The 25,059-nt window shown below is 39.3% G+C and overlaps 1 protein-coding gene across 12 annotated transcripts in view; it reads right to left on the bottom strand.

Moving 5' to 3' along the window:
- Positions 1-25,059, bottom strand: part of ICS2 (isochorismate synthase 2) — a 349,138-nt gene that overhangs the window by 234,994 nt on the left and 89,085 nt on the right. For all 12 annotated transcript variants that reach the window (XM_089395535.1, XM_089395526.1, XM_089395525.1 and 9 more), the window contains exon 3: positions 19,312-19,568. In XM_089395535.1, coding sequence (XP_089251661.1) covers positions 19,312-19,568 — 257 coding nt within the window. The remainder of the gene's footprint in view (positions 1-19,311; positions 19,569-25,059) is intronic.

Here is a 25,059-nt window from a genome sequence, read left to right as displayed (position 1 = left end):
GGACTAGAGCCCGAAGTGACTCTGCTAACCCTTCAACATACATATAGACCCTCCGCGCCATGGATAGGTCTGGCACCATCATGGAAACCCTCAAGAAATCTGCAATGTAGGTCTCTAGGCTCCCTGTCTGTTTGAGCCTCGTCAGCTCAACAAAATGCTGCTCTGGATCCCTCTGGTCAAATCGCTCCATCAATCTCCTGGTAAACTCAGCATATGTCGTCACTGTAGAGTGCCCGAGTGTAACCATCCCATGAAACCACCAATCCTGGGCCTCACCATCCAAATGCAATGTTGCCACCTTGATGGCCTCTGTCTCCGACATCTGGTTGAGCTGGAAATAAATGTCCAACTTCTCTACCCAAGACTTTGCCGAACTATTCAATGATCCATCAAACGTAGGCAAGTGGAATCTACTCGTTGCACGATGGGTGTCACCATCATGGTAATGCCGGTACCCTCTGTGATGGTCGCGGGGTCTGCTATCCCGCTGGAGCTGAACAAAATCTCTGAATGAGAGGGCTTCCTTGAACTCCTGCCCATAGGCCTGGTACTCTGCAAAATAATCGCCCATATGTCCGAGCTCTACCTCCTGTTGGGCTACGGCCCCCGTGTCTGCTCCTAAGAAAGTGGGCATGGTAGAGCGTGTAGGGGCATGTGAGTCCACCTGCTGCGCAGTATCATGCTGCTCTAGCAAATGGTGGGATGCGCCTGAACCCTCACCAACCTGGAAAACTTGTGGGCTCTCACGTTGTCTGGCCTCTATTGTCGTGAATCTCTGCCCCATCACCTCAATCTGCCTTGACAGATCCTGTACTGATTTGAGGAGCATATCCGCAAATCTCTTCCCGTCATCATCTGCCATCGGAGCCCCCTGCTCTGCGTCCACCATAGGCTCCCTCTGCTCTGTGTCCACTACAGGCTCCTCCTATTTTGCGTCTACTACCAGAACACAGTCTCCCTCTCCATAAGTGTTCTCCAACCAACACCCAGAGTCTCTGTATCTCCGACCTCTGTAACAGATATAGGGTTTTTCCCCCGGTGTCATAGATTGCTAGCTCCACAGGCTGAGCCAGATCTATGCTCTGATACCATTGTAATATCCCTTATCGAGAATATACCCCAAACTCAAGCAAACTCCAACCAGAGATGGATTGGGAGGGCATTTACCAGATATGTCGCCTCTAAAAAGAGGACGAGATCCGAAGGTTACCTGGCCCTTTCCAGACTCTGTCTAAGAGTATAAGAGAACACCAAGTGGTATAATAGCCAAGAATGCTCAAAGAGATACAAATAATAATGATGCAACGTATAACAATAAAACCATAAGCAAATACTCAAGAAATGCAGAGAGAACGCTAAGCCATTTTATTATACTGAATAATAGAATGAGTACAGGAGGTGATCAGGAAGATGGCACCTCGACTTGCCCAAGGCAAGTGAAGAAATACACTCAGAATAGCAAAGAAACGGCCCCTCTCTGAACTGCGTCCCAGCTGCTGGAGCACTGTTGTGCTGCTGCTACTGCTAGAAATCAAATGAGGATTTGGGGCTGCTCCCCTCCTCGGAAATGGCTGAAACTCTGGATTCGGACTCTACTCGAGAAACCCAGAAAGCCTAGAAAGCGTTTCTGAAATGGCCGACCCACAAAAATCACCCCCTTGGGGTTCTGCACAGTCTCCCAATGCTCTGCGCTGCCACTGAATGAAACCCTCTAGAAATATGCCTGAAACCCCTGCCAAAAACTCTCCGGATGCAAGGGCTAGCCCCCTGCTCTATCTCTCAACACCAACCCTCTTGCAAACCCTTAAACTAGAACTGCATCCCTCTCACAGTGCTGCGCAGTCCTCTAGAACTACGTCCCTCTCCCAGTGCTGCATAGTCCTCCAAAATGCTGATAAAACTACTGCTGAAACGCTGATGTATCTACTGCTGAAATGCCAATGGAATTACCTTGACCGAGCAGGCACTCGAAGTCCCTCGGGGCTAAGGGTGAGATCTCCGAACGGAGACACTCAATGCACTAAACAATGTTGCAGACTAGCTAAACAGCCAGCGTGCTCTAAGTCAAAATGACTATCACAAATGCTCATAACTGAATGATCCAAATGAGGGGGTTCCTCTCTCTTTTATAGCCCTAGCCTCTCTCAATCCCAAGGCTCACCTCCTCCTGCGTGATTCCCCTCTTGCCATGTGTTTTTTCCCTCCTGTGCAGTTCCTTCATGTGTCTGCGTGGGCTCCATTTTTGCGTCCCCCTTTGGCCCCCTTGGCTCCCCTTTAACTCACAACGTTGCGCTACTAGGAAGTGACATTTTATTCTAAAAGTGAGTTATGTCCCCCTTCCTCACTTTTTTTATTTACAAATAATTATAGAAGGCAAAAATTGAACAAAATCGAATATTCCAATTAGCCAAGGCTAATTAGGAATATTACACTTAATAAACCACTACATGCACAGTCTCAACAATCTCCAGAATTCGTCAATTTAGAAGAAGAATAAGAACCGAGAGTTCCATCACCAGTTGCTAGTCCAGCTAGGAGAACTCCAAAAATTGATCCTATCCAACAAGAAATATACAACTACATAGAGTCTCTAGAACAAAGAGCTACAGGAAAGACTGTTGAATCATCCTCAAACCAAGAAGAAATTATTCATTTTGATCCTCCAGAAGAACCCCAAATTGTAAACACTCTCAAAGAGGAAATCTATGAATTGGAGGTACTAAATAAACATTTGAAGCAGGAAAATGAAACAAGATAGGCAAAAAATGAAATCTAGAGAACTCAAAATGACAACATCCTATTACATCTTGGTTTATGGTATGAAAAAAATAAGAAATTGAAAACTAAAAATCATTTTCTTAAGAAAAAGATGACAAGTTTGCAGAACAAAATCTTGATGAAGAAACCAAGGATGGCAACAGTTAGCATCAAGAAAACAAAGAGGACTAACTTAGATGTCCTTGCCCAGGCTTTTGAAGATGCTCAATGGCAAAGAAAGATTACAAATTTTGAAATCTTGCATGAGGACATGTAATGTCTTCTGTGTGGGGAAATTTTGAATCCCAAAATTGTCTCTTTTTTACCACTTTCCTACATTCCATCCTCCTCCTTTTTGACTCTCATAACTCTTAATTGGGCATCAGTTTACAAGGTCTATGGCATAGCAGGTATCTAATCATCTTCTATTTCATAAGTGTCATTGTTCTTTATTATTTAACTTAATATTTGCATGAGTTACTGAATTGCTCCAATTCTGCAACTAGTAACTGATTCTATAGCAAGATCGAAGGTTTGACAGGTTTCAAAACTCCAACTAAGGAACAAGACACATGTGTTGATTTTTGGTAGCATCGGATGTGCTCTAGCCTTGAAATTTGGAGGAGAGGCTAAGGCACATGAGATCTCCAAGACCCGAAAATCGTTTTGAGAAATTCCACCTGGATGAGGAGTTATTAAAATAATTAATATTTTTAATGGGTTCCTAAGTCTAAACTTAGGAAAATAAAAATATTAATGGGTATTAATAATGATAAGGGTGAGAAACTTCTAAGAGACGAGAATCAAGTCTGTTTTAATCTTAGTCGTTGATTAGGGACTTAATCTTGACCGTTGATTCGTCAACAGGAAAAGTATAAGAGAAGTCTTCAGAATCATTTGGAGACACATCGAAAAATACTCAATATCTCAAGGAAAAATGATTCTCAAGTAGAGGAGATCGATTTCAAAGGGAGAGTTGCAGGGTAGAGGAAGAGGAAGGCATCAACAGTAGGCAGTGATAGAGGAGGAGGTGACGCAAGGTCAATGGGAGACAATGCAGAGAGAGATGTAGTCCAAAGGAGAGATGCATAGCCTACGTAGACTGATGTAGAGGGACGCAGAGCCACGCTGGGCCACGCAAAGTGATGTGGGGGTGACACAAAAGTGGGAGCAGAGTCTCCAAAGTGTCAGAAGTCTCAAATGGAAAGTCTCAGGGGTTTTCTTTTAATTTCTCTGTAAAATCATTCTTTGTAAAAGAAATTGCTACTGAAGATTAATAAAGCCCTCATCTGCTGCACCGATTTTCCCACATTGGGTTTTTCCTAGGACAATTGTCCAAAAATAATTGTGTTGATGTGATTGGTTCTTGTGCATGTAATTTTATTTTATTTTTTTTGGGTAATTGTGTGATAGTTGCAGTAGAATTTATTTTAATATTTACTGAAGGGATTTCGTAAATAGCTTATTGTGAATAATAAGTAGGTGAAATAAATTAGTTGTTGCAGTAGTAGAATTTCAGTTTAGAAATTTTCACATGGTATCGGAGCAAAGATCCAGCAACAGGAGAGGAAAATCGATTATGCGTCAAGAGTATGATGCAGAGGCATCCGCTCAAGGGGACTCACGCAGATTTCCAGAAGAATGCACAAGGGGCATAAATTATGATTATTCTATGTTAGCTTCCAGATTGGAAGAAGAAGTCGCTTGCTTAGCAAGCTCTGCCTCCTTGGAGGTTTGGTATATAGACAGTGGAGCTTCCTGGCGTATGACAAGAATCCGAGAATGTTTTTCAGATTATCAAGAAGAAAGAATGAATTTTTAGATCACCATGGGAAATAAGGCAAAGTGTACTCCAGTAGGAAGACGTACTATATTTTTAAAACTGAAGCAGGAGAGCGGCTTCGAGCAACCAATGTGCTGCATGTGCCAGGATTGGAGATGAACTTACTTTCCGTATCTCAACTTCAAAACAAGGGCTATGGGTTTTTTTCATTAAGGAGAAAGTATATGTCAAACACCCAAGTTGGAAAAAGAAGGCTTATATTGGAATCAGAAGTAACATGTTGTACAAGTTGCAGCTAGAATCACTAATGGCACTGATAGCCAGTAGTGGAGACAAATATTTGAATGAACTATGGCACAGGAGGATGGGACACTTACACCATGGGGCTCTGAGAATTCTCAGGAAAATAGTATCAGGAGTTCGAGAACTAAGTACTGAACGAGATGATGTATGCAGAGGGTGCGCTCTGGGCAAGTATGCCAAAATAGTGTTTTCCAGAAGTAACAATAGGGCTAAGAGTGTGCTAGGATTGATACACTCAGACATCTGCAGACCGATGTCCACAAAAGCTCTTAATGGTGCTGAATACTTCGTCACCTTCATCGATGACCATTCCAGGAAGACTTGGATCTACTTTCTGAAAACCAAGGATGAGGTTTTCAGTCGATTCAAAGAGTTCAACACTCTACTGGAAAATCTGATGGGAAAGAAGATAACAGTGTTGCACTCAAACAATGGTGGAGAGTATGTTGACAAGGACTTCAACAATTTTTGCGTTGAGGGCATCAGAAGAGAGTGGACAACTCCCTACAATCTAGAGCAGAATGGACTAGCAAAAGGGAAAAACAGGACTATTGTGGAAGCAACTAGGGCAATGTTGTATGATCAAGATATGCCTAAATTCCTGTGGGCAGAAGCATGCAGCATGACTGTTTATGTCCATAACAGGACTCCTCACAAGGCATTGCACAAAATCACTCCAGAGAAGGTCTTCACTGGGAAGACATCTGAAGTCAGTCATTTCAGGATATTTGGGAGTTTAGCGTATTGCCATATACCCGAAGAGAAGAGAGAAATTAGATCAAACTGCTGAGAAAGGATATCCTGTGGGATATAACGAGAATGATAAGGCATATAGAGTCTATCTTCCTAGGAGTTGGAAGGTAGTAGTTCGGCGGGATGTAAAGTTCATGGAGGATAAAGCTTTCAGGAAATCTCGAGAAATTCCTTCCGAGGAGTAGTCGAAGACGAGCCATTGGTCAAACCACTTCAACCAGCAGAAACTAGTACCAGAAATTCTCCTGAAGACAGCTTCAGAACAGGAGGAAACTCAGGAAGAGGAAGAGTTGATAGACGTGCCTACTACCAGTGGAAGAATGAGTCAGGAACTCCGACAGATTCTACGGGATGCAGAAGACTTCATTGGTGCACACAGGAATAGTAAAAGGGACCGAAGACAACCAAACAAATACAAAGCCTTAGTAGCTCAGTTTGGGGAACTTATAGTTTTCAAGAGGTCATTCAGCATCAAGTATGGGTGGATGCTACGGTGGAGGAATATAGCTCTTTAATGGTCAATGATGTCTAGGAAGTGGTACCTAGGCCTCAGGATAGATCAGTGGTAGGTTCGAGATGGATCTACAAGGTCAAATATGCTGCAGACGGCAGTGTGGAGAAATACAAAGCCAGGTTTGTGGCTAAGGGGTATGCTCAAAAGGAAGGGATAGACTACGAAGAAACCTTCGCCCCAGTAGCCAGGTATACTTCTATTAGAACCGTGATATCTCTTGCAGCACAGATGGGGTGGGAGATTCATCAGATGGATGTCAAGACGACATTCTTGAACGGGGTAATAGAAGAGGAAGTATACATTGAACAGCCAGAAGGTTTTGAGACACATGAGAAGAAATCTCATGTATGCAGATTAAAGAAAGCCTTGTATGGGCTTAAACAGGCACCTAGGGCATGGTATGGTCGAATTGATGGCTACTTGTAGAAGATGGGGTTTGTCAAGAGTGACGCATGTTGATCCTGCCGCCTACACCTACCTACAACTCAGAGAGAAAAAGCCTTCAACCCCACAAGGTGTGGTTGGTGGCAGGGAACTCAGAGAAGGGGCTGTCACACTAATCCCGACTCTCTCCGTTTGAGCTATCTCCTAGGTTAGCTAAGGGGGGTGGTCCCTAATGAAAATTTAAGTTAAAAAATGTGAGTTTGTAGGAGAGTGTTATAGTGAAAATGGATTAATTTTAAGGATTTATGAACAAATATGAACTGAGAAACTTGAAATAACAAAGCCAATCGTTAAGATGATTAAAAACCATAAAATCAGTGCCTTATAAGGAATTTGCTCAACAATTTAAAGATATATTTGCTCAAAGTAAAATGCAATGCTCTCAAAAGAGCAAACAAAGTAACCCTGAAATGTAAATAAGAATTGTTAGCACAAGATATGTAGATACAAAATGCTTTAGAGATAATCAACTTTATAAATCAAAACATGTGAAACATATCTTGCCAAAACCCAAAAGTTAGTAATTAACTTGGAAATGTAAAAGAAAAGAAGTGCTAAACCAAGACATCAATATGCAATTAGACTTGAAACATGAAAAGAAAACACTTGTTTGAAATGATTACAATACTTGCTTTTTGAATAGACTTTGCATGTGAAAACTCAAACCATCAAGAGACAAGTAAAGTAAATGTAATGGAAGGTGCTCTTGGTTAATTTTATTAATTAGCTCTACAACAAGATTACAATTTAACTCTTCAATTCTCAGACCTCACCCTCACCCAATGATATGGATCTCACAGTGAGGAGTCAATAGAGGAGTAGAGGATCCCTAAGATGTTTACTTCAACCAACTTATGTTGGAGGTAAGATTTTAATGAAGCTTGGGGTCTTCCTACACTAAAATGCCTAGATGAAATGCAAATTGTGTTAATTCCCCAAATTAAAATAATGATACATGCAAATGATTCAAAGAGATTGATTTGCAATGCTTGAAAATGAAATAGTGTTCAACATAAGTTGCAATTATAACTTCAATTGGAGGAATAAAATTAGCTTACAAGTGTTGCATGTGTTTCATCAATGAATTAAAATGATACAAGTAATTTGCTTGAAAGTAAAATTTGTTTCAAATAGACAACGACAATAAATTGCTCTAATATTCAAGATAACAATGTACCATAAAATTGAAGCATGTATTCAAGTGTTCATGAAACAATTTACCAAGGTAAATGGAAACGAATTAAAGTTTGTTAATAATATAAAATGCTTGCATGTAAAGGATGAATTACCCAAAGTAAAGTGTAAGCTTGTAGCTCCAAGCAACAATGAGAAAGAAAATGCAAAGCTCAAATGAAATTGTAACAAACTTTAACTTAATGAAATGTGATAGCGATGTTGTGTTAATTCCCAATTAAAGCATGCATGTAAGTGAATGAAGTATGAAAGCTTAAACCATGCAAATGTCAATCCACCCAAGAGAAGCCTCCCTCTAAATGGTGAGATAGGATACCATGGGAGAAATCCCAAGCTCCCACAAGCAAGTTAGATCTTTTATTAATATGACAATGAGAAGAGGGCCCTTCAAAGTTTTCAACTATACTTCAAGGAGAGTCCTCACAATAATTTCTTCAAACTTGGACACTAGACCTCCTTTCTCGAGAAAGTAGTGACAAGATCTCACAAAACTTATGCAAGGGAAACCCCCAACACTTGCCAAAGATCCTGCAAACACTTGTTAGATGTTGCAGGAAGTTGCTCTTCAAAATCTGCCACAGAAGAGTTAGCAAACAATTCAAACAATGATTGCAAAATAAGTTAAGTATTAATGGAAAAATCAGCAAGATAAAATGTATATGTACAATTATAATTTACAAAAGGCTAAGCTAAAGAGTCAGAGTAAACTCTCGTCTTTGCTTAGCCATCTTCAAGCTCTTAGATAACAAATGAAAGAAATGAAGTACAATGTTTTCTTTAAAAGAGATTTAAATTTAGAAGTTCTCGGCTTGTGTACAAGCTATGTGTTGAAATCCCTGCAAAACCACTTTGTAAGATAAGACTATGAAGGTTCAAAGAACAAATGAGAGCTCCTTTAAGAATGTATCAAGAGTGGGTTGGTATCTCCAAAGACTTCCCCTCATGCTTGATTCTGTAATTCAACAAGATGTTCCTTCTACAAAACTTCAATCAATAATTAGTTCCATATAGATTTAGCAATGAACAATGATAAGAAACTCAAGAGATTTATTTAAAACCAACTAGAGCATTCTATACCTAGAGCATACTTCTAAATCAAATGTCAATGCAAGATAGCTCTACATTAATAAATCTACAAGAGCATATAGAAGCAAATTAGATCAAAGCATGAGTAAAAGGAATTATACCAATGCTCAACAATTCATCACACTCGAAAAGGAGGAACACCACATGAATGAAACACCAAAGTCTTTACTGATATTTTTGAAAGTGTACAAGGCAGTAGCGCTTCCGCAAGTACAATAGCTAGTAACAATCTTATTACAATGTGAGAGCCCATGGCTCTATTATATAGAGAGTTGGGAGCAAATCCCAATGAAGAATGACAATGATAAATGGCATTGGGTGACAATCCCAAAGAGAAATTCGAATTTGTTGAATGGAGCTCCAATGCCAAGTGTAAAAATCGAATTCTGGCAAGTGGACATCATTTTCTTCTTTTCTTATGTGCCAAATTCGAATTTTATGGTGAGATGACAAGTGTATATAGGTGGTAACGCATGTGGGGACAATTTCCCACAAAAATTTCCACCAAATATTCTCCCAAATCCTCTCAAATGTGCATTAACTTCACAAATTCGAATTTCCAAGCAGCTTTTTCATTTAATGACAGAAATTCGATTTTACTTGAGCACATGTTCTTTCCTTGATTTTAGGAGTCCACATCACCTTGAAACTTCAATTTAACTCCCCCATAATTTTCCACCTCATTTCCACAACATTTAGCATGTGTGGATATTTATTTTTCTCTATTTATTTAATTTCTCGCTTAATTAATTGCCAGATTTCCCACTAAACTTAGGAAAAGTGGGTTTTGATGGTCCAAGACACATTATTAACCTCTCAAAGTGTGTCATAGTAGAAAGTTGAGGGTGAAAGGTGTAATTTTGATTACTCATACCCCATACAACTTCTCTAAACTACACTTATTACAATTTAAATACAATTTTATTTGCAATTTTTGACTCGCAGGAAATCTAGAAAATTAAAAAATGACTACCTAGACTTAACCAAATTCCACAATATTTTTTGTGTGATCTAGTATGGTAATATACATCGACTCTAGACCCTAAGATGTGTCAGGGGCTCAACCTTCAAACCGTCACCCCGGCTTTGGGGTAAAACGTGAGTGAAAAAACCCAGAAAATTATCCGCCTCTCAAAAAGAAGGGATAATTAACCAGATTAAAAAAACACTCCAAGGTGTACTTGTTTGCTGATTGAATCCCAACGTCCTAAGCCTGTTACAGACTCAAAACTCATCATTACTAGTATCACTTATTACAATTCACCGTAGGGTGTGGAATCTGGGTACAAGAAAGATGATCAAAAGATAGAAGTAGAGTTAAAAAACTCTGTTGACTGACAATATCTAATGGTACAAGTGTCCTCTGGATCATCCTTGAGCATGGAGTCTTCATATAATCATCAAGTGCCACTCTAGTGGTCAACAACGCAGACCCTAATAACTACTATCTGGTTGTAGAGAATGAGCCTCTAATCCTAGTGTTATATCTGGATCATCTCTTCCTGACAGGATCATCCAGGCTCATCAAAGATTGCAAGAAGAACCTAGCCACAGAATTCAATATGAAGGATTTGGGACAAATGCATTATTTCCTAGGGTTGGAAGTTTGGCTGCAGAAGGGTGAGATCTTCCTTAGACAAGGGAGATATGCTACAAAAATCTTGAAGAGATTCAGGATGCAGGATTGTATACCTATGGCTACTCCAATGATCACCAACTGAAAGAAGATTGATGAATCAGAAGATAAAGACGTTGATCCCACCTTGTACAGACAACTTATAGGGTCCCTGATGTATCTGGTAAATACCAAGCCAGACATTTGTTACGTTGTCAACACCCTCAGTCAATGCATGGTGGAACTTAAGAGGGCGCACTGGGCAACAGCCAAATATGTTCTCAGGTATATACAAAGAACAGTTGAGCATGGAATATTGTACACCAGAGGCAATGACATCAGGCTGAGTGGGTTCACTGACGCAGATTGGGTTGGAAGTTCAGTAGATCGGAAAAGTACAACTGGGTACTGTTTCAACATTGGATCAAGAATGACCTCCTGGTGCAGTAGGAAACAAAAATACGTGGCTCTGAGCTCAGCTGAATTAGAATATATGGTAGCTAGCAAAGCTTCATGTGAAGCCATATGGCTTAGGAAAATGCTTGTGAATCTATTCAGGAGAAGGATGGAAGCGACCAGGATCATATGTGATAATCAAAGTTGCATCAAGCTCTCTGAGAATCCAGTATTTCATGATCGGTTGAAGCACATTGATATCAGGTGTCACTTTGTCAGAGACTGTGTCCAACGAGGGGCAGTACAATTGAGATACACTCCTACAGGAGAACAAGTGGCAGACATCCTCACCAAGGCTCTAGGAAGAACAAAGTTTGTTTATTTCAGGGAGAAGATGGGGATGGTAAAGAATCCATTTCAGTAGCAGAAATGGATAAGTGTCAGGAGTTGCAGTGCAGCAGTTAGCAGTGGCAGTGCTATGGGTAGCATGATGCAGCATTACAAGTGTGGCAGTGGGAATGTCATGGGCAGCAGTACAGGAAGCAGTAGTGCAGGGGATGTGAGGCAGCAGGCCAAGCATCAGCACAGATACCGATGCGGAAGATTAGTGTGATGTTTCTATAGTGAAACATTGCTAGAGCACATTCCTCGCTAATAGGGAGTGTTGATTTTTGGTAGCATCGAATGTGCTTTAGCCTTGAAATTTGGAGAGGCTAAGGCACATGAGATCTCCAAGACCTGGAAATCATTTTGAGAAATTCCACCTGGATGAGGAGTTATTAAAATAATTAATATTTTTAATGGGTTCTGTTGTCGCACAAATTGTCACGACAACGCTCAGACCGGGGGCTATCACTCTGATCCCTGATCTCTCCGTTTAAGCCGTCTCCCGAGGCTAAGGGGGGTAGACCCTATGGGACAAAGGAAGACCAACTGTGGACCAGTTGGGTTGGGAGACACAGCAAGGCGATACCAGTACTTGATTGATTTTAGGAATTAATGTACCAGTGCCTTATGGAGTTAATGATTAAATGATTATTTATTAAATGTTGCAGAAATATAAACCATGTAAAACAATCATTTATCATCAAATAACCCAAGCAATGCAAGATGTTCGATAAATGCACAATGCTTTAACAATGTTCCAACAATTAAACTTCAAGAAAAATCAAATGCTTTAAATGATCATAAAATTTAAATGCTAACCAGTTACCACTTTCACATAGCTAACTTCAAATAAACATTTAAGTGCATTTAACTATAGAGAAGTGGAACATAGATACCATGAAGAACGCCAAAAAATGAATTTTCAATTTTCTGTTAAGTTTTTTTCAAAAATTTTAATTTTTTTTAAATATTTTTATATTATTTTATTTTTAATGAGATTTTTACATTTATTTTAAAATAAAAAATAAAATAAAACTAAACTAAACTAACACATATCTAGTTCTAAGACCTAAGCTACAAGAAACTAAAAAATCCTAACTAAAAAAAATCTAAATCTAAATTTTAAATAAACTCAAAGTCTAATTCTAAAGCCAGCTAGATCCTAACTAAAAAAAACTTAAAAGGAACTTTTTCATGCCCTTTTTTATATTTTTATATTTTTTTGATATTATTTATTAAATAAATCTAATTCTGAAATTAAAACTACAGAATCAAAAGTCTAACTCTAACCAAATGAAAATTTATTAAAACTAAAACCTAACTAAACAAATCTTAGAATAAAATAAATCTAAAACCAAAATCTAACTAAAAATTTATTCTAATACTAAATCTAAACTAAAATCTAACTCTAAATGAACTAACGCTAACTCAAAAAATAAAACAAAACCATGAAAAACCTTTTTTATTCTTTTGATTTTTTTAATTTTTATATTTTTATGATTTTAAAATTCTAAATTAAAAATTTAAATAAAACAAAACTGAAAGAAATAGATCTAAAACTAAAGCAATACTTTAATTCTAAAACTAAATCGAAAAATTATATGCTACCATAACCTAAAACTAACCAACGTATATATATAAAAAAAAAAGAACAAAGAGAAACACTTACGCTAACATAAGAACCCAATCGAATTTTTTTTTGGTTTTTTTGTTGTTGCAGATGTTCAGGTTTACGTGAAAGCTGGACGGCAGGCAAGGGAAACGACTAAAGGTTGTTGCTGCTTGGAAGAGTGGCAAGGGAGGAGCTGCAAGAGTTTGATTACAAGTTGGACGGCAGCAACAAGGAGGCTGTGGGAGAGATTTGCGTGGAATAGATGGAGGACGCAGTAAAGAGGAGAGTTGCGAGGAATGCGTGCAGAGGATCAGAATGAGGGTGCGGGCAATGTAGGTTATGGCAGCGGATGAGGAAATGGACTTGCATGAAGGAAATGAGGTAGCGGCACCATGAGGAGAAGGGGTGGGAAGTTGCGTTTGAAGGCAGCGTAGGGAGAGAAATGCGTGGAGCAAAGGAAAAATGGCTGCAAATTTGGCTTTGGACAGCAGCGTGGAAGCCAAGGGAGCTGCGTGGGGCAGAAGAAATGCTGAAATAAAAGAGCGAAGGAGAAAATCGATGGGTTAAACTGAAGGATGCAGGTTTATTGCAGAAAGCTGGACAGGGAAATACGCTGAGGCTGGCAGTGAAAAATGAGAGAAGCTGGAATGCATTTAATAAAGAGACCTGAACGAAATGGAGCAGGAACTTACGTAGAGGAGGCAGCGATTCCCTTGCAGCGTTTGTTTCCTTAAAAAAAAATTGAAAAATTTCTCTGTAACAGCAATGAAACCCTCGGCAACAACAGGTAGCAATAGACAAACAACCTGAAAATCCTCAAAATTCTTTAGAATAGTTAAAAATTTTAAATCAATCTGCTTCAGATTTCCCTGATGAAAGACCCTGAAAAATTTTCAAAATCTGTACCTGCAACCTGCAAAAACTGAACACCCAAAAATAAAATGTGCAAAAGACAAAACCTAAAAACCCTAAAACTAGCTACATAATTACAGTAATTACAGCTCAAAGGCTCTAAATAGCCAGATTTGTCAATATTCCACAGAAATATTTTCAGAATGTTAAATTTAATGTGAGGTGCTTTAGAAAACCCTTCATGCATCTGCAACACAAATTCTAATGATAAGCCAGGATTAAAATTGGTTGGGCTCTTTCAGAAAACGCAATCTGAGAGTTGGTTGGTTCAACTGAGAACTTCCCCTAACACTCGGTAAACTCAAAACTAAAGATATCCTACACAACTTAAATCAACCATTAACATAGAGGGAGAAAACAACAGCGAAATTCAGATCAAAAGGAGATACCTGCCATTATATTTCAGAATCTAAACTATCATTCAAACCCCAGAGATCAGACAAGATACCTGTGCCTAAATCAATCTTCATCAAGCTATCATCAATGGCTAAAAATAAAATTATGCAGAAAAATAAAACATCTTACAGCATTTTCAGAACAGTAACACCAACAAGATTTTCAACCCCAAAGTCTTTCTTTATTTCACAAAAAATGACTACAAGAGAGCTTTCTTTAGCACAAGACTCACAGATCCAATCTCCTCTCAAATGACCCCTAACACCCTATTTAAAAGAAAAATTCCCAAAGGCTAGTTCGAGCGATCCATGTCAAACTAATCTCGACCGTCGATGAGGATCAAAATCCCTTTTAATCTCATCCATCGAAATTTTAAATGCATTTTAATATATTAAAAAATTAAAACTTTGCATTTATTTTCTCAAAACTTTGACTTATTAATATTTTGTTATTTTATTTTTATTTTTATTTTTATTTTTTAATTTTTTAGTTATTTTTAATTTTTTAATTTTTTTCATTATTTATATCTTTTTTTTTTTGGATCCTCGAATTTAACCCTTTGGGAAAAATTACCTAGCACCTAGGACTTTGGACTTATGAGAGGATTAAAACATTTTCTAACCCTCAAAACACTTTACATCATGACTTGTACAATTTTACATCTCAAGGGGGAAAACCCATTTGACATAGACCCTCATTAACCACCCAGTTCTGCGACACAAACATAATCTAGTAGATCAAGCAACTTGTAATAACCTAACCAAATAGTTAGAATTATTTCCAAATTACTTTTACATAGACTCGACCAAGTACACTAGGAGTCCCCTAAGATTCTAATGACAAAATCCATTCCGGCTTTGGGGTTAGGCTGAAGGAAAACTCTGCCGATCATGGATTGGTGAGACAAAAACCTTTCGGAACGTAGATTATCACTAGAAAATTAGGTTTGCCCAGGCAATTTACATACATGACTAAGATCTGCCAAGATTATTTACAATTTACACACGCAGATTGGGTTTACAGCATAACATGATCGGGCTGATGATCACAGTCGAATGGCACAGACATGTCGATCAAGCGCTATCCCTTTTGTCGCAAAAGGGGGTGTACTGCTATGGGTAGTTGACACGTAGTGGTCAACAGGTTCCTAAGTCTAAACTTAGGAAAATAAAAATATTAATGGGTATTAATAAAGATAAGGGTGAGAAGCTTCTAAGAGACGAGGATCAAGTCTGTTTTAATCTTAGCCATTGATTAGGGACTTAATCTCGGTCGTTGATTCGTCAACAGGAAAAGTATAAGAGAAGACTTGAGGATCATTTGGAGACACATCGGCAGATACTCAATATCTCAAGGAAAATCGATTCTCAAGTAGAGGAGATCGATTTCAGAGGGAGAGTTGCAGGGTGGAGGAAGAGGAGGGCATTAGCAGCAAGCAGTGACAGAGGAGGTGACGCAGGGGTAGTGGGAGACAACGCAGAGAGAGACGCAGTCCAAAGGAGAGACGCAGATCCTATGCAAGTTGACGTAAAGTGACGCAGAGCCACTTAGAGCCACGCTGGGCCACGTAGAGTGACGCAGGGGTGACGCAGAAGTGGGAGTAGGCTCTTCAAAGTGTCAGAAGGTCTCAAAGGGTAAGTCTCAGGTGTTTTCTTTCAACTTCTCTGTAAAATCATTCCATGTAAAAGCAATTGCTGCTGAAGATTAATAAAGCCCTTATCTGTTGCACCAGATTTCCCACATTGGGTTTTTCTAGGGACAATTGTCCAAAAATAATTGTGTTGGTCTGATTGGTTCTTGTGCATGTATTTTTTTCTAGGTAATTGTGTGACAGCTACATTAGAATTTATTTTAATATTTACTGAAGGGATTTCGTAAATAACTTATTGTGAATAATAAGTAGGTGAAATAAATCAGTTGCTACAGTAGTAGAATTTCAGTTTAGAAATTTTCACAACATGGCCAGGTGACAAATAGCTGACACAATGATTTGTACCTATCTTCATAACCTGGATCGATAAGGAAAGCACCATAGCAGCTCAGTCAAAGTGAGAGTCGACCACCGAGGAAGGCGAACCAGGTGAGCAAGGAATTAATGAATGCAGATATTAAGCCTCATGATTTGCTTCGCTGATAGAAAATCATGAGGAAATCACGTTATGTTATCTCTTCATGTTAATTTTAGTCATTGTCAAGTAGGGTAGGGTCGTAATACTCTGAAATAGTTATTTGTAAGAGATTATAAATCTGCCTCTTGACATGACAGTGACAGACTTGGATATTGTTTTTTAAACTCTATTTTTGCAATTAAAAACTCTATTTCATTTCATCCTTTTGTTGTGTGATTTATCCATGTGTATATAATCTTGTGAAGGAGTCGTGTTGTCACCTACTTCTCACAGGAGGGCCCCCTAGAGTTGTAAGGTTTTACTGTTTTCAAACTAACATTTCAATTCTGCATTCTATATTGTGTTTAATTCATTTATTTCACTAATAGTTTGATTGTTAATAGTGATCACAGAGTTGATAACAAAGTACAGTTTGTTTAGTCATTTTGTTGTAGGATGAATGAGTGAAGTCGAGATCTCTTATGCACATGAAAGTAGTATAACAGAGTGTGGATTGATATAGATTTGTAGTATGGTTTTGAGTTACAGTTGTGTGAATAAGATTTCAATTTAAGTATAGAGTTAATTTCTCTTTCTGTCAGAGTAATTTAGATCTAGTTTCATTATCAAGTTTTCTTTCAAGAAAATGTGTGTGTGTGATTTCATTTCAAGCAAGAGTCAAGCAAGTGTGATATTTTCTTTCAAGCAAGTGTGTGTGTGATTTCATTTCAAGCAAGAGTGAAGCAAGTGTGATGTTTATTTCAAGAAGAGTGTGATCTTTCTTTTAAGGATGTTTATTTCAAAAAGAGTGTGATCTTTTTTTTAAGAAAGAGAAATAGTTTTGATTTCATATTTACTTTCATAGTTGTTAAAGAAAACATGTGCATTTCAGTATCTCAATTTAATTTAGGAATTGTTTAAGTAATAAGGACTCCTAGCACAAACAGTGCACATACATTTCATCAGTTTACTAGCCCTAGTTGATAATTCATGTAAGTAATTTAACACCAACTAAATTACCAAACATCTATCTATACATTTCTCTTGTCACATGAATAATGTATGGGATTTTCGCTCTCTAGATCTGCAATTGCTCTAATTTTATGCGAAATTGTGGAATTTTTGGACTTATGAGGCATTACACATGTTACATGTCTCATGTATGATGAATGAATGTTCCTAGAGGTTAAAACTCATTGATAATACCTTGATAATTCATCAACTATTGCATATCGAAGTGTAAGTTCCTTTTGGTAGCTAAGTTCATGCCCTAATTTGCCATGGAAGTTGCCTAAGGTCTCCTTGATTGGGTGAAAGCTTCTCCAAATCTTGAAATCTCCTTGACTCCATCTCTCCCCAAGGCAAGGCACTGGTCTAGCCCTTGGTGATCACTTAAACAAACATCTTTTTCACCTTTTTCTCCTCTCTCTAGGCCTAACCTAGAACCTCTCCCAGGGCATCAAGTGAAATCTTTTATAGCCATCCAAACCCTTTGAAATTTGGTCCACAACTGCATTGGGGTTTTCTCAAGGGATCCTCCAAATTTTAGCTCAATTCGACAGTGGGATCCCGAGATATTGCAAGCCCTAGCTGAAGGATTATTCCTCTCCCCAGGTTGCTTTGGGTTAGTGTCCTCATTTGGATCATTTCATTAAACTCCAAAAGAAATTTGTTTCTTTGATCCTATTCTCCTCCCAAACCTGGTCAAGCCCCTCTATTGTTGATCAACTCCACACCCTTGACCTAGTTTGGGCCCACTTGGGTTCATTGTGGTCCCACAACTTTGTAACTCACATTCCACGAAGATCACATAGCAGCGATTTCTCCTTTAGGATTCTTAGGTCTAGGATACCTCTTGTTAAAGGTTATTCTCCAATCCTAGGTCTAAGTATTCTCATAGCCCTTCTTAGAGAGCTAATTGTGTTGCTTTCAAAGCAAGCAAGCATTATTTGAGCCTCTCTTGTGAATAGGATTTAGAAATCACCCCCTATCTTATCACTGATCCATCTATTATTGTGATTCCTCTCATACCGGAACTCCTCCTATCGGTGAAAGTCCGTAAAGAGCAGGGAGCCTTAGTTGAGGTGACAGTGGGCTACTGCTCCAGTGTTGCCCCTTGACTTAGTAGTTGCTCTATAGGATCCCCTCCTAGGACCCCTGCTAGTTTGAGCAGTAACAAAGCCTATAGGTGTTGAATTATTCATCATATAGCAAATGTCAGATAGAATGATATGTCCTCCCCATATCATATCAGAACCGCTGAGCAGAATGACATCACAATCCACCATATGCCAGTAGGGTCTGATGGTAAATGTAATGGAGAACTTCCTAGAGAATAGTGTTGGTTATTCAAACTTTTTGACCTATCCAAGATGATACAGCTTGGGTTGAAATGTGATTGGCAGGGCAACAACCAACTGCTGGGACGCTGTAACACTAGATTTTTATGGCTTCCATTGTGCATCATGATAGAAATGAGGTTGTCTCTGATTTGATGGTTCTAGGTAAATAGTTCTTCTCACCACTCCAACGTAGTATGCATCCATTAAGACCACATGCAAATATGGAGAAGATGGATCGCTCACTGAGACAAATGGGCACTGAGTTTGTACCCACAATAAACTGTATTAAGTGATTCTTTATGTCTACGCATGGGTTGGTATCACTCTTGGACAAGTCCCACAGTCAATATACAAATTACTGCCCAAGACTGTATATAGTAAATTCATGTTGAACTCATCCATCACAAATTGCTTGTAAAGTTATGGCTGAATTCTCCACCGCTTCTTTGCAAAACAAAAAATACAGTCTCCCTTTTTCTCAAATGTTGTCAAAAATGCTTGTACTGCAGTTAGAGTAGGTCATAATAGAGTTTATGTTCGACTGATTTCTGAATTAAATACTAGATCATAATAAGACATTTATAGATATTTTATGTTGAACCATCATTATGAATGGGATTAATATATGATAGTTACGACACTAACAACAAATAAACTGATGAAATATCAACAAATGAAACAAAAGTAAGCGATCCTAGTCATATATTACCTTCTTATGGTCTTCCAATCCTTCAAGGAAAAAGGATGCAAGCTTTTGAAAAGAACTGCTGATCCAATTCCTGCAACACCTTTCAAAATGTTCTTCTCTGGTTCACCAAACTGTTTTTTGAATATATCCTGAGATAATGAATCGCCAGCACTTCCTCGATAACATCTTGAGGAAAAATAGCAACGTGGAAGCAAGACAGAACCTTGAGGCTGAGATTGAATCCATTCTAAAGCTTTTATTTCTTGTAGAAGTGGAACCTGCGTTTCAATCAAGAGTGACAGATGAGTGATTATTGAAAAGAAAATGTAGATCACATGTACCAAATTTATCATATCCCTTTCACAAAGAGAAAGGTGATACCATACACATCCGATTTTAGCATGATGGTCAGTTAATGTATATTGCTGTGCTTCTGTGAGAAACTTAGAACTAAAACATGTGCCCGTTTTCCTTGCAATCAGTAGACTAAAACATATGCCATCCTTTGTAGACAATGATGTCAACCTAAAGACGTAATTAAACAGAGTAAATCTTTGAAAATTGACAAAATAATATTTTTTTCTTTAAACTACAAGTTCAAGTAAATAAAACAGGAAAGGAAGTTATAAGAATGATTTACCTACCAGAAGCAAAGAAATCAATTTTTGAGCAGTGGTACTTCCAAAATTTTGTTTCGAAATCAGGACACAACTAATCTTGAAGTTGAGAAAATGAGGCCTCAAATATAAGATTATATATTTGGAGAATACAATACGGAGTGAAACCCATATTACTCAATATTACAAAAAAACTAAAAGTGAACTGTACCAATTCTTCTATTTAAAGGAGGCCAAGCATAAATGAAAATTCATAAAGATGTATTCGATGGAGATTGTACAAAAACAAAGTGAAATAGATCTTATTTGATTTTACAAGAGGAGGATAAACAAAGAAGTGAACACGAGTATCAAATATATGAAAAGGGATGAGATATTACAAGTGCATTCCAAGGTCATGTATAGTTTTAAGCAATGCAAATATGTCTTGTAAAGATCTAACAGAAATATTCCAGCTCAAACTATAAAAGGCTCTATGTAGTAGTTGAAAGAAAAGAAAAAAGTTCCAAATGTCAACAAGGGTTAGTAAAACAATGGATGTGCTTGAATGATAGATAACTATGCTCTAAAAGCAATTATTTTGATAAACATGGTCTTGTTACCCACCACCTATGGGTGACACCCATAGGAGAAATTTCTCCTAGATGGTCCTCAGTCGGTAGCCAACAGCCCCTTGCAACCACCAGATAGCTCAATGTGCCACCATCTCTGCCACCTAAGCCAGCCATTATGCTTCCTTGCCCATCTATTATGACCGTGTGTTTGAAGGTGGACCTTCCAACCATGAAGGTATGGCTTTCATTATGTAGTTGGGTATTTTTGCCTACTTATGATGGACACTTTTGGGCATGGATTAGTGGGGGGATTCGGTGGAAAGAATGGGTTTGATCTGTACTCTTGTCCCCTTGTCCAATTTGGTGGTTAACCTTGTATCTTAGTCCCATGGGATCTCCTTTATTGGCTACTAGCTTTAGGAGTGCCACTACATGGGAAATTTCGATTTTGGTTGCTTGGTCCCGCTCCCTAACACCACATACATCACTCCCCTCCACTCATTATGACCACTTTTCACATATCTCCCATCTAGATCCACATTTGTCCATTGGGTCCACAAGGAGTTAGCCTCCCCCTCCCCTTGTCCACACTTAGGGTCAGGTCTGGAACGATGCCGCGGAGGTTGATGCAACTAAAAAGAAAGTTAAAAACACAATTTGGCCACTATCAACAGGAAATGTACCACAAAATGCAAAAGATGGTCGGGACATACAAATTTAGCATGTGGGCAAAAGCCAACATGAGCTCTACCCCCTATCATTATGGCCATCACCCTGGTTCCTAGGGCCCTTATATTGGCCCCCTGCATCATTGAGGAACCCATGATTGTCCCAACCCCTAGTGGGCAATGAATTGCCCAACCTTAAGGGGGTATTCACTACTATATCATTTGCATCATGCTCTCATCCCCTGGAGCTCCGAGCAATTATAAAAGAAAAATCAATAAAGGGCAAAAGGCATATGAAGAAGGGTGGAAAAACAAAGGTCGGGGTAACTCATATACCACGATTGCTCCCTCCTACATCTATACACCCAAGTTTGGGCTTTCCTCATCATAGCTACCCTTGTACCATGGCATGTGGCTTGGAAGCTTCCCCGGATGCCCCACTCCATTTCATCATTATATCACATGACACTAGTCATAGGACGGATGTACCATGGACCTGTTACTCCCTTAGAGGTTGAAATCATCTAATAAGGTCATTGATTAACCTCCCTCTTGAACTTGGAGACACTTGTACACTCTAAAGCCCATTATGGAAGGGCATGCAGCCATGAAGTGCCCATTTGGTTCCATGATTTGTAAGCTCATTTGCTCAATTACACTAATGATTTGTTGTACTAGAAGGTGAGAATATGCATTGGATCTTATACAATATTACAGTTGGGTCTTCATCTTGGGGTTTGGTCTCCCTATACGAGGTCCAAGCCCTCCAGAGGGTCATATTGGCATTTGTAGGGTGCGTGTTGAGAGCCATGGACGTCCACTATAGCAGAGAGCAAATAGCCATGCCATGGGATCCTTCAGCACCATTCACTGCTCACTCGTGTCCCACTTATTTGATGATGATGATGGACCTAGACCACCTTGCCCAGCCGGCTACACACTTGCACCACACACTTGGTAGTAGATCCAGAGCCCAGATGGGGTTGTGTCTCACCATGGGAGACAAAGTGAGGGCTTGCATCATTGTTCCAACCTTGCAGATGGGATACAAGCTTGTTCGATCCACTTGGAGACCCGTGAGGCTGATTTTGTGCCCCCACAGCCAATTAGGAGCACTACAGGTCATTTGCTTGGAGATCAAGGGGTCATCCCCTTCATCACTATTTTTGGAGCCCTTCCACTCATTTTGGCACATGAAGAATTTCACTAGGCCTTTCAAATGGCCCTCCGAGCTATTGTCCTACCATTTCAGCCCTCTTGAGAGGCTTACCTTTCATATTATAGAGCAATTTGGTGGGCTTGTCACCAAAGGATGTTATTTTGCACATTATTTTATTATTAGAGGCATCATTAGGCCTAATTAGGCAAATCGAACCCTTAGAGGATCATTTCATTCCTCATCATCAATTGGATTTGTATCTCTCTCTTCTTGAGGATTTTGCACTACCTTTTGATGGATGAGTTGGAAAATCGATGTTTGGATAATCTTTTCTTGGTCTTGGAGCTTCATTTTTGGGCTTGCTGGAGGGGTCGTAAGGCCTATTTCCCATTGCAGAAGCAAAGGAACAAACAGCATGGGCATGAAGTACGGAAAAGGAGGCAAGCCACAATGAAAGAGAGGACTATTGAAGGGGTTAGAGAGGGTTGAAGTGGATTGTGTCTATGCCCTAACCAGATTGTCAACCTATAGCAATTGCACCAGCTCACAAGTACAGGTATGTTGATGTTTTTCATGTTGAATTGTTGATAAGGAAGAGGTCCTAGTGTGGACAGAAGTATTGGGTGCCCTTGGATTGTTAGACGACAGTGTAGGTGACCCAAGAGTAGACCTTGATCAGTAGTCATAAAGGAGTTTGACAGCTAAAGGTGGGTGAAGTGATTGAGACTATAAGTAGCTCCTTGGTGGACGAAGGAGGCTACCAAAGGAGACAGATTGGAACTCAAGGTTTCGTCCAGCCAGCGGAGCAGATTTGACAGCTCATGTTCATCACTGGAGAAGCGACATTTGGTGGTGATATGTGGCAGCCCTCCTACCCTATGTTAGTCTTCATTGGAGCAACGTAGGAAGACTATAATGGGAAGAAGACCCTGAGTAGTTGAGGAGCAATAGTGGGTAGTTGTGAGTTGTTCACAAACGGAGTTGTGAACAACTCAATAGGAGTCTTGATGTGTTGATGCGTTGATGGACAAACGATCAATGTGAGAGTAGATTGGATAGTCGAGATTCAGTGGCCAGATGGACTTGGAGCATTGATAGAGGCAGGTGTTGCAGATTGGGAGTGAAGGACCTGCAGGTGTACAAGATATGACAAAGAAGTTGTGATCGTCAACTACATCAGCTAGATTATATTGTATTTGTATTCTTGTACCATTGGATATTTGAGGGCCATTATCCCTGGTATGGGAGCCCTAGACTATTGTATTATTCAGTTGGATTAATATAACGAAGATTGGGTTATTGTACAATATTGTGTAAAAAGTTGTGTATATTTTGTGCACTAGTAGATTTACTGTTGTTTATATTCCGTTGTGCAAAGTAGCTTCATTGTGATTCTTGGTTTGGTAGCATTAGTTATCTAAGATTCTATCCTAGACACCAGGATCATGAAAAAAACAACATGGTATCAAAGTGTGTCTGAGCTACTTTGAGAGACAAAGAATCAAAGTGTGCACAACGAAGTACAACTTAAGAGGGAGTTGGTCACATTGTAGGTGAAGGATTCAAAATAATGTCGAAGTTATAGGTTGGTCTCCAATATGAGGACAGGTTGGAAGGATTGTCCAACTATAGTCCATGGAAGGAAAGGATCAAGTTGGTCTTGTAGGTCAACAGGATCTAGGAGTTTGTCATGAAAGCCATCAAGAAGCCAACCGACCCTAAGGAGCTCGAAGTGTACGAGGAATTGGATACGAAGGCGAGATTGATCATCGTAGATGGTGTGAAGGACTCCCTAATATCTCATTTGTCTGGGAAGAACACTGCACATGAGATGTGGTTGCCTCTTCAGAATTTGTTCCAAAATAAGAACGAGAACTAGGTATTGGTATTGGAGGATAAGTTGAAGTCCACCAAAATGATGCACGATGAAGGAGTGACTTTGTATCTGATGAGGTTGTCTCAGGTCAAAGATTATCTTGCTGTCGTCGGTGTGACTATTTCAAATTCTGATATGGTGAGGATTGCTTTGAAAGGGTTCACCGAGGAATGGAAACCCTTCAACAATGGGATTGTTGCCAGACAAAAGTTACCAGACTGGAATAGGATGTGGGACGACTTCATCCAAGAGGAGTTGCGAGACGAGGATCTTGATCCAAAGAAGAAGGCTTCAGATGATGACATGGCACTTGTAGCAAGAATGAAGGGCAAGCAAAAGGAGGACTTGAGTAAGATCAAGTGTTTCCATTGTGGCAAGATGGGTCATTTTTCAACGAGATGTATGATGAAGAAGAAGACGAGAAATGATGAGAAGAAGAAAGGGAAGCAGGTCGTTACAGTTGCCACTTCTACTAAGATAGATGCTCTCACCAAGAGATTGGAGGAAGACTTTGCCTTGATCTCTCATTTTTTGCAGGGTAACATCAATGATGTTGCATGGTACGTGGACAGTGGAGCATCGAAACATATGATAGGGTCACAGGAGGTATTCGAGACTCTAGCTGAGTGGGACTCGAAGTTGCACATGGTGTTGTGCAACATGAGTCAGAAAGAGATCTGAGAATCGGGAGTTGTGCCATTCAGGACAGAGTCAGGAGAGGTGATGCGAGTCCAGGATGTACTGTTTGTACCAAGACTCAGATGTATCATGATATTTGTCTCAACAATCGAGTAGAAGGGGTTTTAGGTCTTGTTCCAAAGTGGGAAAGAGAGACTCAGGCCCAGATGGGAAAAGTGATGATTGGCACTAAAATGAGCGGAGGGGAGTAATGTAT

The sequence above is a fragment of the Pinus tabuliformis genome, chromosome 1_2, assembly GCF_031772625.1.
Source record: "Pinus tabuliformis cultivar Carrire ecotype Pingquan chromosome 1_2, CPIR1, whole genome shotgun sequence".
Classification (NCBI taxonomy): domain Eukaryota; kingdom Viridiplantae; phylum Streptophyta; class Pinopsida; order Pinales; family Pinaceae; genus Pinus; species Pinus tabuliformis.
Note: the sequence above shows the minus strand (reverse complement) of the source record. Positions and strands in the feature narration are given on the sequence as shown.